General features: G+C 35.6%; 1 protein-coding gene across 16 annotated transcripts in view; it reads right to left on the minus strand.

Moving 5' to 3' along the window:
* Positions 1-17,124, minus strand: part of HDAC4 (histone deacetylase 4) — a 147,363-nt gene that overhangs the window by 126,096 nt on the left and 4,143 nt on the right. For 9 of the 16 annotated variants that reach the window (XM_067785926.1, XM_067785924.1, XM_067785921.1 and 6 more), the window contains 2 exons: positions 9,524-9,761; positions 1,668-1,715 (listed from right to left, as the gene is read on the minus strand). The exons of 1 other annotated variant lie outside the window; for it this stretch is intronic. In XM_067785926.1, coding sequence (XP_067642027.1) covers positions 1,668-1,701 — 34 coding nt within the window. In that variant the 5' untranslated portion in view covers positions 1,702-1,715; positions 9,524-9,761. Of the gene's footprint in view, positions 1-1,663; positions 1,716-9,523; positions 9,762-17,124 lie in introns of all 16 variants that reach the window. 6 more of the 16 variants (XM_067785931.1, XM_067785928.1, XM_067785927.1 and 3 more) reach the window with 3 other exon arrangements.

Below are 17,124 nucleotides of genomic sequence, written 5' to 3' on the forward strand. Positions count from 1 at the left end.
AATGTTTCTGTTGTTGTGCCTTTATTTAATAACCTTAGAGATGGTAATATTCGTCACCATATAAGTAACGTTTTGATAACAATCGATAGCTTTTCGATAAGAAATTGGTGAGAATCCGATGAAAAATCGATAATATATATATTTCTAGGCTTTTCTAATTCCAGAACTTACTAGTTAGTTATAAATTTCTCAGCTACAACTACAGATGTATAATTTTTATAACTTCTCTCATACCCCATGCGCTTTTATGTGTGAGCGACACTTCCACAATTATAATTGCATACCTTTAGGAGCATCTCAGATAAGATATCTGCATCTCTTCTCCGCTGCGTGTACGTACATAGGTGTAGACAAAATGATTAAATTATTGATAAGCTTTCACGTCACTGCTTAGCATCGGCATAGAGATGGCAGTACCCCTTAGTGTTGCTAAAATTCGTAACAATATTTTTATTTAAATAAAATAAATGTAAGGCGCGATAGCCTCCGAAGAGATTTGGGGCCGAGCTGCTCTTCCAATTTGCATCGTGCTCCTATCAATTTTTCCTACAAATTGGCGGGACGGGACCTATTTGCTTTATGCCGACTCCGAACGGCATCAGCAAAGCATATGAGTTTTCACTGAGAAGCTTTTTATGGCAGAAATATACTCGGAGTGTTGGCGAATCACCAACAAGGGGAGACCTGGCTAGAAAAACTTTTTTCTAAATTTTCGATGTCGCTTTGACGGGGACGTAAACACAGGATCTTCGGTGTGATAGGCGGATCACGTTTTAATTTATTTTAAAAAATAATCAAATTTCAGCTTAAACTTGAAAACCTAAATACGTGCTTTGTGTTTATAATTAGCAGTGTATACATCTCTTCGTGCACTTGCATGCATAAAAATTGTGTATATGCTCAGAGATTTCAATAAGAATTATGAATTGTTAAGCAAGCGATTTCCTTGATCGTAACTGTACATCGGTATATGCAGCATTAATACAAACAACAACATCAGCTCTGAAATCCAGCGAAGAATCACTCTTGGCAATAAATGCTACTTTGGACTAGGTGCAATTGAAAAGTAAAGTCCTCTCTCGGCAAACGAAAATTACGTACCGGATCTGTATCCGGCAAAAGACCATCACATCGATAACACGGGGAGTAAAGCCTTCGAGGAGTAACCTTATCGCTACAACAACAACAGCGTGAGCTGTACGAGCTATACGCAGACATCAACATAGTTCAGCGAAATAAAACGCAGCGGCTGGGCCATGTTATGCGAACGAAAGATGGCGCTCAAGGCTAAGAAATTTTTGTATCGGAACCCGCCTATGGAAGCAGAGGAATAGGGCGGCCCCCACTCCACTGGAAGGGCCAGATGGAAAACGATTTAAACTCCCTTTGTGTGACCAATTGTCGCCAGTTAGCAGAGCGAAGATACGACTGGCGCATCTTGTTGGACGGCCATAACCGTTTAAACGGTTAAGCGCCAATTAAGTAAGTAAGTATATGCAGTAGAATCCAAAAAATAAAGAACATGATTCAAAATGGTTGCAATATGTACAGAAACAATGTCGAATCTTTCATTTTATGGCTACTAATTGATACTCATTGGGAATGCGAACATGTAATTCTGAGAAAAACTTGATTCATTCATAATTTTTTTTTTTGTACTCACTTACCATGGTTCGTTATTCTATCCTCTGGACTAGTCATTTTGATGAACGTATCTGTAATTAAAACAAAGATTTGGAATCAGTGACCGACTTTCATTGTAAAGGCCAAACTTGAAATAACTTTATAACTCAGAGTTAATTTTAAAATTTTTCGAAATTTAATAAGCTTAAAGATAAAATTGAGCCTAGCAAAGCAACAAACAAAAACTCGAAGGCTTTCGGTCTAGAAAGTATTACAGTCGAAACTGTAGGTTGGAAGCAGAAGGGCAAACTTATCAACTATTGAAAGTCGTAGAGAAATAATAGGCGCAATATTTATGGCTTAACTACTGAATGGATTGATTTCTAGCCCAATTCTCTTGAATGAAGTAAACTTTAACGTCCCATCACGAGTGTCAAGACATTACAAACCTCTTCTTTTGAGGCAGTGTAGAACTAATTTCGAGTTAGATGAACCTCTTCGGTGTCTGTGTCATGATTTTAACACTCATTCTTGTTCATTTGATATAACGGATTCACTTTTTACCATAAAGAAAACAGCCCCATCCTATCTTAACTCGTAACAAAAACAAATTAAAATTAAAATTTTACGTACCAAAAATGTTCACTTACTTAACAATGTAGTATGTATTAGGGTGGTCCTTATTTTTGAACTTTAAAAAAATGGTCGGGGCACCCTGTCATATGATTCTCCTCAGAAAAAAAATTAATACGTATTTTTTTATTTTAGTTTTAGAAGCATTTTAGAGGTCGCTACCATGCATCAAAGTTTTGGAAACCGACTTTTGAAGAGACAAAATACCTATGAATCCGTAATATTATCTAATGGCATGCTTTTATTAGTATATGTATTAGAGTGATTCAAAAAAATTGCCACCCCTTAGGGTTAAGCTGGAGCACTAATTTTTTCCAAGGCTAATATTTTCCAAGGCCTAAAGTTTCAGGGGGTAAGACCGAAAAAACAAATTTTTTTTAATTTGAATCACCCTAATGTATATATTCAGTTGATATTGAAATCAAAAAGTAAGAACTCATGTTATTATTGAAAACATCGAATCTGAACTTCTAAATAGTAGCATGCTTTGATTTGTTTATAAGTGAAAATAAGTTTTTAAATTCAAAAACTAGGTGGCGTTGCATGGCCGTGAACTACATTTTTTTTAAATTGTAACCCGAGTTGGCTTTGCACACACCTTTCAATACATTGGTTTGTGTTTTATAAGTGAAGTCAGCTGTTGAAACATTTTTCAAATTGAGAACCCAGTAGGCGCTGCATGGCCGTAAGCTAAAATTTTTTTTAAAAAGTAACACGAGCTGGCCTTGAATCTTTGCATTTAGTTGTAACTTTTCTGTATTTTAAAGTGTACGGGTTGCCTGTTATAAGTTATCATGACGTCTACAAGTAAAAAAGCTAGTCTATCAACTAGAAACAAAACCAATATTTGGCTTCTCGGACAATCAATACCAAATCTCAATCAGTCAAAGTTGCCTTCTTTTGGCGAAGTGTTACGTTTATTCTTTTATTACAAAAATGAAGAAAAAAAAATGTTCGGGATTCTGCGAATCTTGCCGCATGTGAAGTCATAAAGTTATGGGAAAAGGCCAGTATACCAACAAGATTGAAAAAGCATGTGATCAATAAAATAGAAAAACTCTTCAATGAATGGCGTAATCTAAAAAAAAAATAAAGAAAACAAAAAAAAAACGTTCGAAGAAGTTACAACAAAATGAAAAATCCTGGCATCGTAGCTTAGAAGATCTGTTTGATATCGCGCATTCTGAAGCTTTGATTATTATGACAATAGAAGAGGATAAACAGTTCTTACTAGCACAGCGACAGCAAAACCGACCGGGTTTAATTGGCTCTGTAGATAAAAAAAATAAGGAAATGTGATCAGATAAAAAAGAAAGCCGAACACATGCAACAATTGCGTGAAAAGGAAAATAAAAGCATCTCGGCTATGACAGAAAAGGTCCTACTTTCTTTATCGACCCCAAGCGAAGAATCGTCTGGATCTGATTTCGAAATTGAAGTCAAGACGTTGAAGACGTTGAAGTCCAAACCCCCCAAAAAACGAGTTCGTCAAAATTTAATCAGTAGCGACCTATCTGCTAGCCTCGATGTTGCTAAATTAAGTGATAGAAAAGCCACTATAGTCGTGTCATCTACCTTAAAGAGTGTTGGTGTCAATCTTTCAGAGTTTAATGTGAATAGGTCTTCAATACGTCGAAATCGTATAAAAAATCGGAAAACACTGGTGGAATCCCTTAAAAGAGAATTTAAACCTGACGTACCACTTACAATTCATTGGGATGGCAAAATTATTGAGGATATAAGTGGACATGAAACTGTAGATCGGTTACCAATTTTGGTATCTGGGGTTGGTATTGATCAGCTTCTGGGGGTTCCAAAACTTGAACATGGAACAGGCGCAGCATATGTCACAGCTGTGCATGAAACAATAAAGTCATGGAGTTTAACAGATAAAATTAAATGTGTTTGTTTTGACACTACATCTGTTAATACCGGACTAAAAAATGGTGCTTGTATTCTTTTGAAGCAAAAAATGGAGAAAGATATGCTTTGGCTGGTTTGTCGTCATCACATAATGGAGATTTTATTGGAAGCGGTAGTGGTACAATCCGTGGGCCCCTCTAGCGGACCTGATATTCAGTTATTTAAAAGATTTAAGAAGAACTGGCATAAAATCAACCAAAACGAATATACCACAGTAATTAATGACGCAAATTCATCACACATCATTAATAATTTTGCGGCAGACATGCTTTCTCCTAGATGATTATAAAGAGTTGCTGAACCTTACTATAATTTATTTGGGAGGAGTCCCTGTAAAAGGGGTTTCTTTTCTCTGCTGGGCTACACCGTGCTAGATGGATGGCAAAATCTATCTATTGTTTAAAGATTTTTCTATTTAAAAACCAGTTTAAGCTAACGAAACAGGAAGAAACAGCAGTGAAAGATATATGCCTTTTTACAGTTATTATTTATATTAAATACTGGTATGAGGCTCCTGTAGGATCCTCCGCACCAAGAAACGATCTACAGTTATTAAAGGACCTTGCATCGTATGAAGTTGTAAATGAAGCAGTAGCCAAAGTAGCCATGAAAAAAATACTTGGGCAGTTGTGGTATTTGTCGGAATAGTTAGTGTCTTTTGCTTTTTTTGACGATCAAATTTCAATACAAGAAAAGAAAAAAATGGTGGAGGCGCTGGGAGTCGAAGGCTTAGAGGACTGTCCAAAAAGAAAACAAATCAACATCAAATACATCTCTGACATGGGTATAGAAGATTTTGTAACCAGCAACTATTTACGATTTTTCAACATAATGGGCGTATCGTGTCAGTTTTTGAGAATAGATGTGCAAACTTGGGAGGATGATCCAGAATTTGAAGCTGCGAAGAAAATCGTTCATTCCATGCGGGTAATAAATGATATAGCTGAACGTGGTGTCGCTTTAATGGAAGATAATAAGTTATTAACAAATGATGAAGAGCAAAAGCAATATCTACTTTTGTTGGTGAAAGATTACAGAAAGAAATATCCAGATACAAAAAAAGCAACTCTTCTTAATAATAGGTTATCTGCTTAATTACTAAAAGTATTTTTATTTTGAAATTGTTACTTTTGCGAATCCTTTATAATACTAAATAAAAGTTTATACTTAACATTTTTATAAAAGTTCAAACGCTGGTAGCGACCCCTAAATATTTTAGAATTTTTTTTTTTTTTTGTTTTACTGAAAAATTAGTTTCTCGGGATAGGAATCGAATGAAAGGCTGCCCCGAAAGAAATAAAAAATAATAATTTTTTTTACCCACATAAGGACCACCCTAGTATGTATATATAATTTCTAACTGTTATGTATAATACTCAGCTGACGATCTTTATTCTGTAGCTGAGTAGTTTTAGACAGGGATGCACCTTAACGTTAAGCTAATCGTTTATCAAAAAATTTCCACCGTTTCCGTTGAAACACTTCGAAATAGTATCGATAAAGAAATTGTCAAGATAAATTGTATCTCGTTTTTAACCGAAACGAAAAGCTTTCGTTAACGTTAAAAACGTTAACAAAAATGTGATACTTTAGGTTTGAATTGTGCTGACAATGCTATAGCCATTATGAAGCCGTAAGGTGGTAACAGCGAGCGGACATACACACACAAACTCCATATAATTTGTTTGTGTAATTCGTTGGTGGTAATGTCAAAAATACTCTGAGAAATGTTCGTACTGTCAAAATTCGTGAGAAAAGTTGCAATCAGCTTGGCTAATGCTTTCACTTTTAATGACTCCGCCATCAATCAGCTTTGCCAGCATAGTTTGAAATTAATAAATCAACATAAACGATTTGATTTCGTTTTGATATGGCAGAAAACGAAGCAAAATCATTTCGTTAATTTGACGTTCTTAACGTTAATAAACGCAACGAAATGACTTTGTTTCGCTTATTAACGTTAATTATCGTAACGAAATGATATCGGTTCGTTGGTTAAGCATGCCTGGTTTTAGATCTCAACGCTTAACAACCTCCGCCTATCAACAACTCGTCAAAAACAAATCCGTGCGTCATGCGGATGCGCCACTCGCATCGGTTGGCGGGCTTTGGAGGGTATTAATCCGTCGGGTATTATTATTATTATAAGACCACCACTTAATTGAGAGAAGGAGGTGGAGGAAGACTTGACCTCCCTTGGTGCTCCCAATTGGCATCAGTTATCGCGAAACAGATGCCAGCAGACACAGACTCTAACGTTATAGAAATATTGTGATTTAACATTAGAATTCTAATGTAGTTCTCTAGTGCATCTCTTATAGAAATATTGTGATTTAACATTAGAATTCTAATGTAGTTCTCTAGTGCATCTCTAACCGAAAACTAGGTTAGAGAACTAGGTTGGAATTCGATTAGAGAACGATTTGAGAAACACTATAAATGCGATGTTGTCACAGTTATAGCTTATTTGTAGTACATGGTCACTCATCCTTGGTGTTATACAAAAGAATTAAAAATCGTGAAAAGTTGTGCCAAAGTATTGCTAGTTGCATTTATAATAATAAAAAGTAGTAATTGAAAATGATTAAAAAAAACGGTAAAGAGGGAACATGACCAAATTGTTGGCATGATATTTAACTGGCATTATGAAGAAAATCAGCCCCATCTATATTTCAAATCAACGCAAATCCAAATACTGAAAGATTAAAAAATAAAATTAAAAAGTGTAGTGTAATTGCTATATGTGAACATAGCCTAATATAGTTTAATGTACTATTGTGAACGGTTGAATGAGGGGGTGGCAAGAGGAAGAAAAGAATAAAAGGAGATAGTTCTCTGATCATAGTTTACTATATAGTTTGGCAGCTTAAATGGAGGTTATGTTGCAAATAGAGTGGAAGGCAGTGAAATAAGCAGTCGAATGACATATAATGAAGCAATGGTGTTCGGAGTTTCTTCAAAGTTAAAAAAAATGATAAAAGCTTTAATATAAATAAAAATATTATTTTAATAACAACAAAAACGCCCTATATATTCTATATACATAAATTCGTAAGGATTATCTCACTTTAAAATTTGAGCTAACATAACGAAAGTTTTTTTTTTGAAACTGAGTCGAGAACTGTGCGTGCGAATTTTCACCGATCAGCTGTTAGTTGCGCTACTTGGTAAGATTTAAGCTGGAGACATTGGTGCTTTATCGGTAACCGTATCGGTAACCTTATAACAGCTGATTCGACCAATCTTATGAGAATCAATGCAATCGATTATTGGTGCCGCTAAGGTCGTAACCGTATCGTAGCCAACCAATTGGGTATTGGTTTACCGTCGTAACGATAAACAGCTGATTACGTTAGGGATACGGATACAGCGATACGACATACGGCACCAATGACTCCGGCTTTACAGTTGCCGTCCTTCAGTGAGTTTTACAGCTGTTTTTCATTTAACTCATACGGCGAATGCCTAAGCAGCGACATCTATTTTTGAAAAAGTAGGTATATTAAAGGCCGCGTTGCCAACCTAAAGAGAAGTAATTAACAAATTATCTGGCTCACAAATTGAACCAGACTTCTATCTGGATTTATCTGGCTCAAATCGTTGTTGTTGCATTTACATTTATAATTTTTTATCTGGATCAGGATTTTGCCACCGGATGATAGCTAATGTCTCTGATATACACCAACGTGAAAATACGTATTTTATTGCTACAAAAGATAAATACAAGGCGTGATAACCTTCGAAGAGATTTTAGGCCGAGTTTCTCTTCCAATTTGCGTCGTGCTATTTGTTATTGTTTCCTACAAATTGGCGGGACCGGACCTACATGTTTTACGCCGATTCCAAAAGGCATCTGGAAGGCCCTAAGGTTTTGAAGTAACAAAAAAAATATAAAATTTATTTTGAATAACTGCATTTAATTCCGCTTCAATTGAAAATTCACATTAGAAACCATGGCGCAACGATACAAGGTGGCAGCATGGAACAGCTGATTATAAACTTTTTTATTTGATTTCATACATCAACTTCCGGTGCAGTACGATTTTGACATTTGTCCATCGAATTTACAAAAACAATGTACATGGAATTTTTATTTATGTTTGTAGGTATGTCACCATGCTGCCACCTGTATCATTCCGCTATGTTAGAAACCAAGTAGAAATTGACGTTAAAATTCGATTAGAAATCTGACTTTTTTCTCGATATCGAGAACAAAGTTCTTGTTTTTGTCGAGAATGCTATAATTCTCGACCGTTTCGCAATTCGTCTTCCAACCTTCCACCTTAGAGAAATACATTAGAACTCGATTCGTTTTCTTATTGTTCTCTAACATAAATGTTTGTTGGGATATAGCCTGCGTTGCTTCTTACAAAACGGCCAAAATCGCGTAAAGGGTCAATTATACTAGCATAGCATAGAAGGCACAGCAACATTGCTCTCACAAACAATATCTGTTCAATGGGATTTGCGTGGCTTGATTATACTACGCAGTGCATTGCATTGCATTGCATGGAAGTCTGTTGAATTTTGATTTCTTCTTGCTGTTAACATTGTTATTGAAAAGAGTGGAAAAATGAGCATCACTCTCAGATTGATTGATTGGGTTTGTGAATATTTTACATACTAACTTTAATTGTGTGTGTTTCTTGTTAGCGATGGTCTATGTACGCTACGTAAAGTATAACCAGGTCTATGTTTCACATGCTATGTACTGTTTTGTCATGCAATGCACTGTAAGTATAATTAGACCTTAAGGCCTGAACACATAAGAATAACCTATTTGGCGATCTCCATACAAACACATGCAGTCAACTGCAGCATCGGGCGCTGACAGATGAGTTGAATGTATGTTTGTATGGGGATCGTCAAATAGGTTATTCTTATGTGTTCGGGCCTTTAGGCTGCAAAGCGCCAATTAATGATGACAGGCAAAGCACAGAGATGATTTTAATTTTTTCCTCATAACAGTACCTTGTAACGGCATAAACTGTTCGATATAGATAAAGACTATTAAAATCATCATGGTGAAAAAATAAATTCATCAAGCCATATCCGCCCGTCCATTTGTAAACAATTTCTAGATATCTTATTGAAATTTGGTATATACACGTATACATATAAAATGTGGGCGTGATTTCGATGGTTACCCTTGTTATCAGGAATAAGTCTGAGGATAGGGATAGGGATATGGATAGGTATAGGTTTAAGGATGGTGGTAGGGATTTGAGTGCGGATAGGGATTTGGGTAGGGATAGAGATAGGGATAGGGATAAACTTTACTAGCTTATCACTAACAGGCCTAGAAAAATACATACGTTTACATTTTATTTGCAAACATACATACCTTTATGTTTCCCGAGCTCTTCAATACATATTACAGGCACCAAAAGTTATAATAATCGAAGAAATAGTACCATAAACTCAAAGTCGATAAGTCAAATATGCCGATTCGCCAAACCAAAATTGTATTTATTTAAATTTTATTTTTTGTGTCAGTATGTATTAATGTAATTTTGTAATAATAATGAAGCTTTATTCAAATCCCTTTTGAAATTTTAAGGTCTGTTTTCCAATTCGCGATTCTGTGCAATACCAGCCGGCATTCAAATTAAAATAAGTTAATTGTTGGTCATAAGAAATGCAACATACATTAATGTGTACCAGGCATGCTTAACGAACGAAACGATATCATTTCGTTACGATAATCAACGTTAATAAACGAAACGAAGTCATTTCGTTTCGTTTATTAACGTTAAGAACGCCAAATTAACGTTAATTTGACGATCTTAACGTTAATAAACGAAACGAAGTGACTTCGTTTCGTTTATTAACGTTGATTATCGTAACGAAATGATATCGTTTCGTTCGTTAAGCATGCCTGATGTGTACATACATTTCTTACATTAAGGGGACTCATTTAACCTTATAAATGCCTTATAAAGTGTGTAAACGTATAAATTTATCTAGTGCGTAAACGAGCTGTCAAATTTTGTATGAAAAATCATTTACACAATTTGTATAAATTTACGCGCACATTTTCATGGTGAACTCAAAGGAATGCAACCTTGCAAACATTACAGCAGGTATTTTCATCAGAAATCTCCAACATAAACAAGTCATTTACAAGAATATCTTAGTAAAGAGGTTTTAGTTTTGATTTTTCACTTAATCTAGGCATTTTTAATTTGCATAACAATCAAAAAATTTTTTTGGCAATAATACAGCTCATCAACAATTAAGTTTATCAATAACATTACTAGGTGCGTTCATTTAACAGCGTGTGTAAATGAATATAATTTTACACCTTATAAGTTTATATGCTTTAATGAGTCCCCCAATTAATTTGATAAAAAACATAAATAAATCAGTCATTCCTCTCCTGTTTCTGCCAACTACATGAATAGAGGTCTCCCCTGTCTGTGCTGCCAAATTCAAGTGTCACTAATACTTTTTATGGAAGTTTTGAAAATCACCATTGACACAAATCTGTATCCTCCGCTAGTTCTTGGAAACATTCTCTCTCGGTTCACAGAATCATCCAGTTCGAGCTATGGGCAGAATCCATACATACACGAGCACCAGGAACCCAGACCGGAAGAAGTTTACTTCCATGATAGAAATTTATGCCTCAAGACTCATTAAGCAAGGTATGGAAATGGGTTGTATAAAGATGGCGGCTAAGGTTCAACAGACTGAATTAGTTACTTTTAGAGGCCCTCAACTTCTACAGTCGTGTATCCAGAAAACTCCATAAATAAACCCTTTGGTGGGCTCACGAGCTCTCAGGGCACATTATTTATGTCCACGCTGTATCTGATATACAAGGATAATCTGGACAGACTATCTTCCAGCACCTCTTTGCTATTTACAAGGGCACAAATGTTTGGAGGGCAATGAGCAAGCATATAGTTTGACAGCTAAAGCATCATCTACAAACCTCGACAGAAAAATTCCTTGCAAGGCGTCCGCAAGAAGAAGAGAGGAAACTCAAAGAGTCGCATTTGTGCCGGACAACCCCAGCGGGAAATTGATTTGTTAATCAAAATTGTTGTGTAGCGCAACCCATTAAAGGGTCTGCCAGTGCAATTTATAGCTTCTCCAACCCAATTGTCAGCCCCACCTATCCGTGGCGAAACCTGTTTCCTTAGCAGCCGAAGCTCTGGCGAAAGAAAATTACGTAACGCGTCCTATAAGTTAAATTGGATTTTAAAATATGGTAGAAAGCAATTGCAATTTTTTTTAGTAGATTGCTCTTTTAGGTCCAAAACTACATTGGAACATACATATTTTAAAGTCGTAATAGGTATAAAACTGTCGAATAGGTTGTAAAAGTATTAAATAGTCAATTAAGGGATTGCGTTGAGATACTCGATCACACATCAGGAGACCCTAGCAAGCAACTTCTTAATCTAGGTATAAGGAAATATATCCGTAAAAACTTAGATGAGATCCGGCACCTGCCTATGCAGTCGTTTGATACAGACAAGCATAAGGAGGCCCTAATCCTAATCCACACAGAATGGGTATACAGCTTTCCTAGGTTGCGCCCAGTGAACCTGGTTATCAATATCCGCTATACAACATATACAGAAGAAGCAAACAAACTCCGAAGAGAAACACGAGTCACACCGGACCAACTTCGCCGGCCTAAACCTCTAACGGCAACTTCCTTTCGGTCCACCCCTGTTGATTCTGTTATTTTCCATTTCTTTGAACTTCCCTTAAATTACTTTGATAAAAATTTTTGAGTGTTTGCACCCATTGGAAGGGCCGAAGCATTGTTAACATAACATCACGTATATTATCATGCCGAATACGAATCAAGTAGTACGATCATCTATCTTATCTTATAACTTTAAACGAGCAATTCTTGAATATTTGTATATTTGTATGTTTGTATAGCCGAACGATCTCGGGAACGGCTCCGTAACGTATCACCTTCTATAAAGCGGCAATTACCCACCGACGTGTGCCGTACGTACGGACGTTTGTCGTACGAAACACGTTTGACCGAACCCTCAAGCCCGTAGGAATCAATGTGTGCGTCTGTGTACATGTACATAACATATTTGTGTGTGTATTGTTTACAGATAAGCACTGTTGCCATTGACCATTTTGCATGCATACTTATGGAAACATCAACTTTTTCCAATTTAATTTTTGATGTTGTAAAAGGCTGGAATTAATATTAAATAAATATAAATAGATTACATATTTATAATCTGCACTTTTACATAATTATTTCGAATTATTTTCACAATTTTTCAAACTTTAATTAGGTGTTTTTGCATAAAACTGCAAACGGTCAAAAATTAGAGCACAAAAGTTTACTAGGCAACTCTGTCTAGTGAGAGAGCGATCAGCTGACAAGTTCTTACGGAAAAAATCAAAATTGTTTTGATTTCTACGTTCCGGGCTACGTACGTACGGGCGTTGCACGTCGGTGAGTTTTCGTTTACATTGCACACTCATAAGATAGGTCGTGTCAGCTGATACGTTTTTGGTACGTACGTTCGTGAGTAACTGCCGCATAAAAGACTTTCTACCTAGGTGTTGCCACTCAGAATGTTTCACAAAGTTTGCCACCTATTCGAAATTAAAAAAAATTGCATGAGATATGGCGATATGGGTATCAGACGAAAGGTATTTCACTTCGCATTGCAATAGGGACATTTTTGAGTAGGGTTGCCATTTAGGGTTGGGGTAGTTAGACGAAATAGTACTCTACTTAATCATATTCTACTAAAGCTTTAAACGAGAACATTAAAGTTAAAAACCTTCGTAAAAAAATCATACACATGATTCTACTTAATTTTCTTAATTTCACACACGCTACCCACTCAGCATTTATGTGATTCAATTTTGAATTTCCCTACATATCAATACAATTTAATTACTCTTTCTGACTAAATAATGAGTTATCAGACAATTGAACAAAAGAAATAATCAAATATGAATACTTTTGATGATGAAAAACTAAAAAGCATTTTTCTATCACTTTAGGGAATCATTTTTGAAGTCCTTTAATGACTAAATTTAAATATTTCATAAAAACCAACAAAAAGAATAATCAAATATGTTTACATTTGATGATCAAAAACTGAATATAGTTTTTCAATCACATTTTGGAATTATATTTGAATCAAATGTGTTTACTTTAGGTGATCAAAAATTTATAATCATTTTTCAATCAGCTTTCTGAATGTTTTCTGACTATATTTGTTGACTGAATAAAGAGTTTTATACTTGTTAAAACTTTACTTTTCATTGAAAATGTTATTTTTTTCACACACACATTTTTTCAATCATGAAGTTCAGAAAAAATATGTATATCAAATTTTTATTATTAAGACATTCTTCAAGACAATGTAATGCAAATGCTGCTCGTGCCCGAAGATTTCCCCAACCATTTCTCTTCCTTCGGCTTTCCAGAAAATACATAATAGTTGGACAATACAAAAGTTGTGAGCTATTTGACCAGGTAAGTGAAACTCTCTTGACATATGTACCTGGATATGTCTTCAACATCCCGTGCCGTATCGTATTTTAAGATATTGACGATCATACCTGATGTTGGATGTTGTAGTCGCAGATGTATATAGGTCAAGTTTGTTTGCGAGTGACCTGTGGTTCAAATAGCTCACTTCCGCATGTTTTCTTCCCCTGATGAAATAGGATTATTATGTAGTATCTATTTAGAATGAGATATGAAGAATAAATGCATCATAATCGCATTCAAAAATGATTCAAAAATCTTAACCAAAACGATTGAAATATGTTCACGAATATGATCAGCAAATGACTCTGAAAAATAGTCAAATATTACTCTAAAACAATTAAAGCTCAATTTTACAATGATATCAAATATGAATAAAAAGCGTTTCGAAATACGAATCATAAATGATTATTCAAGACTAATCACATTTATGGTACATTTTTCTCCCGACGATACGGTAATTTTCGAACAAAAAATGCTTTTAAATTTGAACGTTTTTAATCATCTTGGGGTATGATATTTAAATATTGTTTGATAAAAATTTTCAAAAAATGCTGGCTGGGTAATAAAATTTAAATGCAATATCAAGGCACCGTGGCAAATTCTAGCAAAATATATTTAAATGCATATTTTTGTCAAATATGAAATGAATAATTGCAATTTCTCACAGATTACTATTACAGAGATTTCTCACCATAGCAAAAAGATATCCCACCATGGTAATTTGCTACCGTTGAAAGGGCGAATTAATGGTGAGTTATAACCATAAAGCCATAACCAGATAAATCAGCTGATCGAACCTACCTTATGGAAAGGAATGTAATCGATTAATGGTGCCATACCATAACGCTAACGCCATAGCCAATCAATTGGGTTTTGGTTTCTCGCCATATCCATAACCTAAATATATTTGAGTTGGTGAATTTAATAACTTTTTTTAGTTTTTCTTCATTGTTTTGGATACGTTATGACTAAGAGACTTATTTTTTGTGGAATATGTTTGTAATTTTTTGCGTTTTCTTCATTTTTATGAAATTTTCACGATTGTTAGGTTAAGGCACCATTAATCGATCACATTGAGATGGTTATGGATATGGGTATGGTTACGACTATGGCGTTAGGGTTAAGGAAGTTTAATTTGGCTTGAACACTATAGGCATATGTTCAATTTGAAAACATCTAACCTACTACTTACCAACAGATGGCACATAGGGAAGTAAATTGACATTTAATTAAACTAACTGATAGTTGTCATTCGTGAAATTTACAAGTTTTTGGAATGATATAAAATTTTGAGACTTTCATAGAGTATAACTAAAAAAATGTTTGAATTTAATAATTCGGCGCATGAAGATACTCGAGAAAAGTTGCCACATATAAAAAAAGTAGAGTTGGATTAACGATGACATGTAGAATAAAGTATGTTATGCGGCATACACGAAGATTGCCGAGCAAAGCTCGGTCGCCCAGGTATGTATGTAATAAACAGAACACCATGTTTTTACGTGATGAGTCCTACCATGGCGCAACGATACAAGGTGGCAGCATGGAACAGCTGATTATAAACTTTTTTTATTTGATTTGATATATCAACGTACGGCGCAGTACGATTTTGACTTTTGTCAATCGAATTTACAAAAACAAAGTACATGGAATTTTTATTTATGTTTGTAGCTATGTCACCATGCTGCCACCTTGTATCATTCCGCTATGAGTCCTACGATCACGGATGTAATGACTTGGCCCGTGGAATGCGATGCAATCGTCTGAGAAAGATTAAAGCATCTTGGTTCACCTTGGCCTGTGCCTAAGCACATACACTCTTTTAGCCCGAAGAAAGTCCTTGATTTTCTGTATAACCTAGGTATGTATGAATGGTTGTAAGGAAAAGGAAAAGAAGGCACAATAGATTGGACGGTAAAAACCTCAGACACAATTTGATTCCATTCTAACACTGTAACAAACCAGACCAGCTTGAGCTTTAATTACTGTCATTATGTTCTTATCTGCGTATAGCTCCAAGAACTATCGCATCTTCGCAAAGAAAAAAATATTCTGAAACAACCAAATGTATTATGCTAACAATTTAAAATAACAGAGCACATCTGTTACAGGTATGTAGGTAGGTATGCCTGTCGTAAGAGGTGACTAAAATACCAGATTCAAGGGTTGTGTAGCGCAACCTTTTCAGGTTGCCAGCGCAATATGTAGCTTCTCCAAACCCAATTGTCAACATCACCTTCGAGCGGCGAATCCCGTTTCACTAACAGGCGAGGCTCTGGCGACCCAAGCTCCTCATGGAACTTGGGGGTGGGGAGGGAGGGATGGCCTGAAGGTTTAACGTGACCATATAAATCGTTCCCGAGATGGTCGGGCTAGCACCTTAATGGTGCTTTGTTACCGGAGCGTACCAGATCTGTCTCCGGCAAAAGGACCATCACATCGATAACACTCCCCAAAGCCTTCGGGGAGCAACCTTATCGCTTCAACAACAACAACAACCGGAGCGTACCGGATATGTATCCGGCAAGGGACCATCACATCGATAACACTCCCCAAAGCCTTCGGGGAGTAACCTTATCGCTACAACAACAGCAACAACAACAACAACAGCAAGAGATGTAGATACATATCTACTTAGTACTAACAGCTTATGCCGCCATTGTAATGGTAAAGCTATGAGCCACTGCATTACAATATACATATATATTAAATCAGTTAGAACCGGAGTAAATTGGCGCGTTGCACTTTTATACTTATGCTATCAACAAAGTACAAAAGAAGTTAAATTAAAGCAAGTTAATGATATGAGGTACAAATATGCATACTTTTAGAGACTTCATTTGTCAAGACACTTGTTTGTTGATTGAGCCCTCCTGGCGGAGTCACCGATTTGGTTATTGTTAGGTTTTCCTTGAATGATCATTTAATAATTGAACAACGCAAAATAGTAAACACTAATACAGCATGGATAGCGGACCAATTTAGTAGGTACATACATACATACATACATATCTAGTATGTACCCACTAAACCAAAGCTTCCGATTTTTTCGGAAATCAGTCTTTTCTAAACAAAGCCGAAAGTCTACCAATCTAGCTTAACGAATTCGCAACGATTGGCCAAACCAGAATCTCCGAAGTTGTTGGATATCAGACTTGTCTGAAGAAAATCTAATATTTTCCGATTTTACTTAACAACTTCGTATCTATTTCGAAAAGAGAAAAACGTAAATAGATTTTTAAACTCAGTAGGCATTGAAACATTTTTATATTTCAGATCTTTTCAGATTGTGAGTAGCAAAAAAAGTGTTGTGCATAAAAATTAAATAATAAAATTTATACATATATTTGCTGCAGTGAGTGAAATACAAAAGTAAGTGTGAGTAAAATCATGTCGCGTCAAGCTCAGCACAAAAGCATTAAAAGAGAAACAAAAAAAATACTGGA

This window comes from Eurosta solidaginis, chromosome 4 (assembly GCF_040869045.1).
Source record: "Eurosta solidaginis isolate ZX-2024a chromosome 4, ASM4086904v1, whole genome shotgun sequence".
Classification (NCBI taxonomy): domain Eukaryota; kingdom Metazoa; phylum Arthropoda; class Insecta; order Diptera; family Tephritidae; genus Eurosta; species Eurosta solidaginis.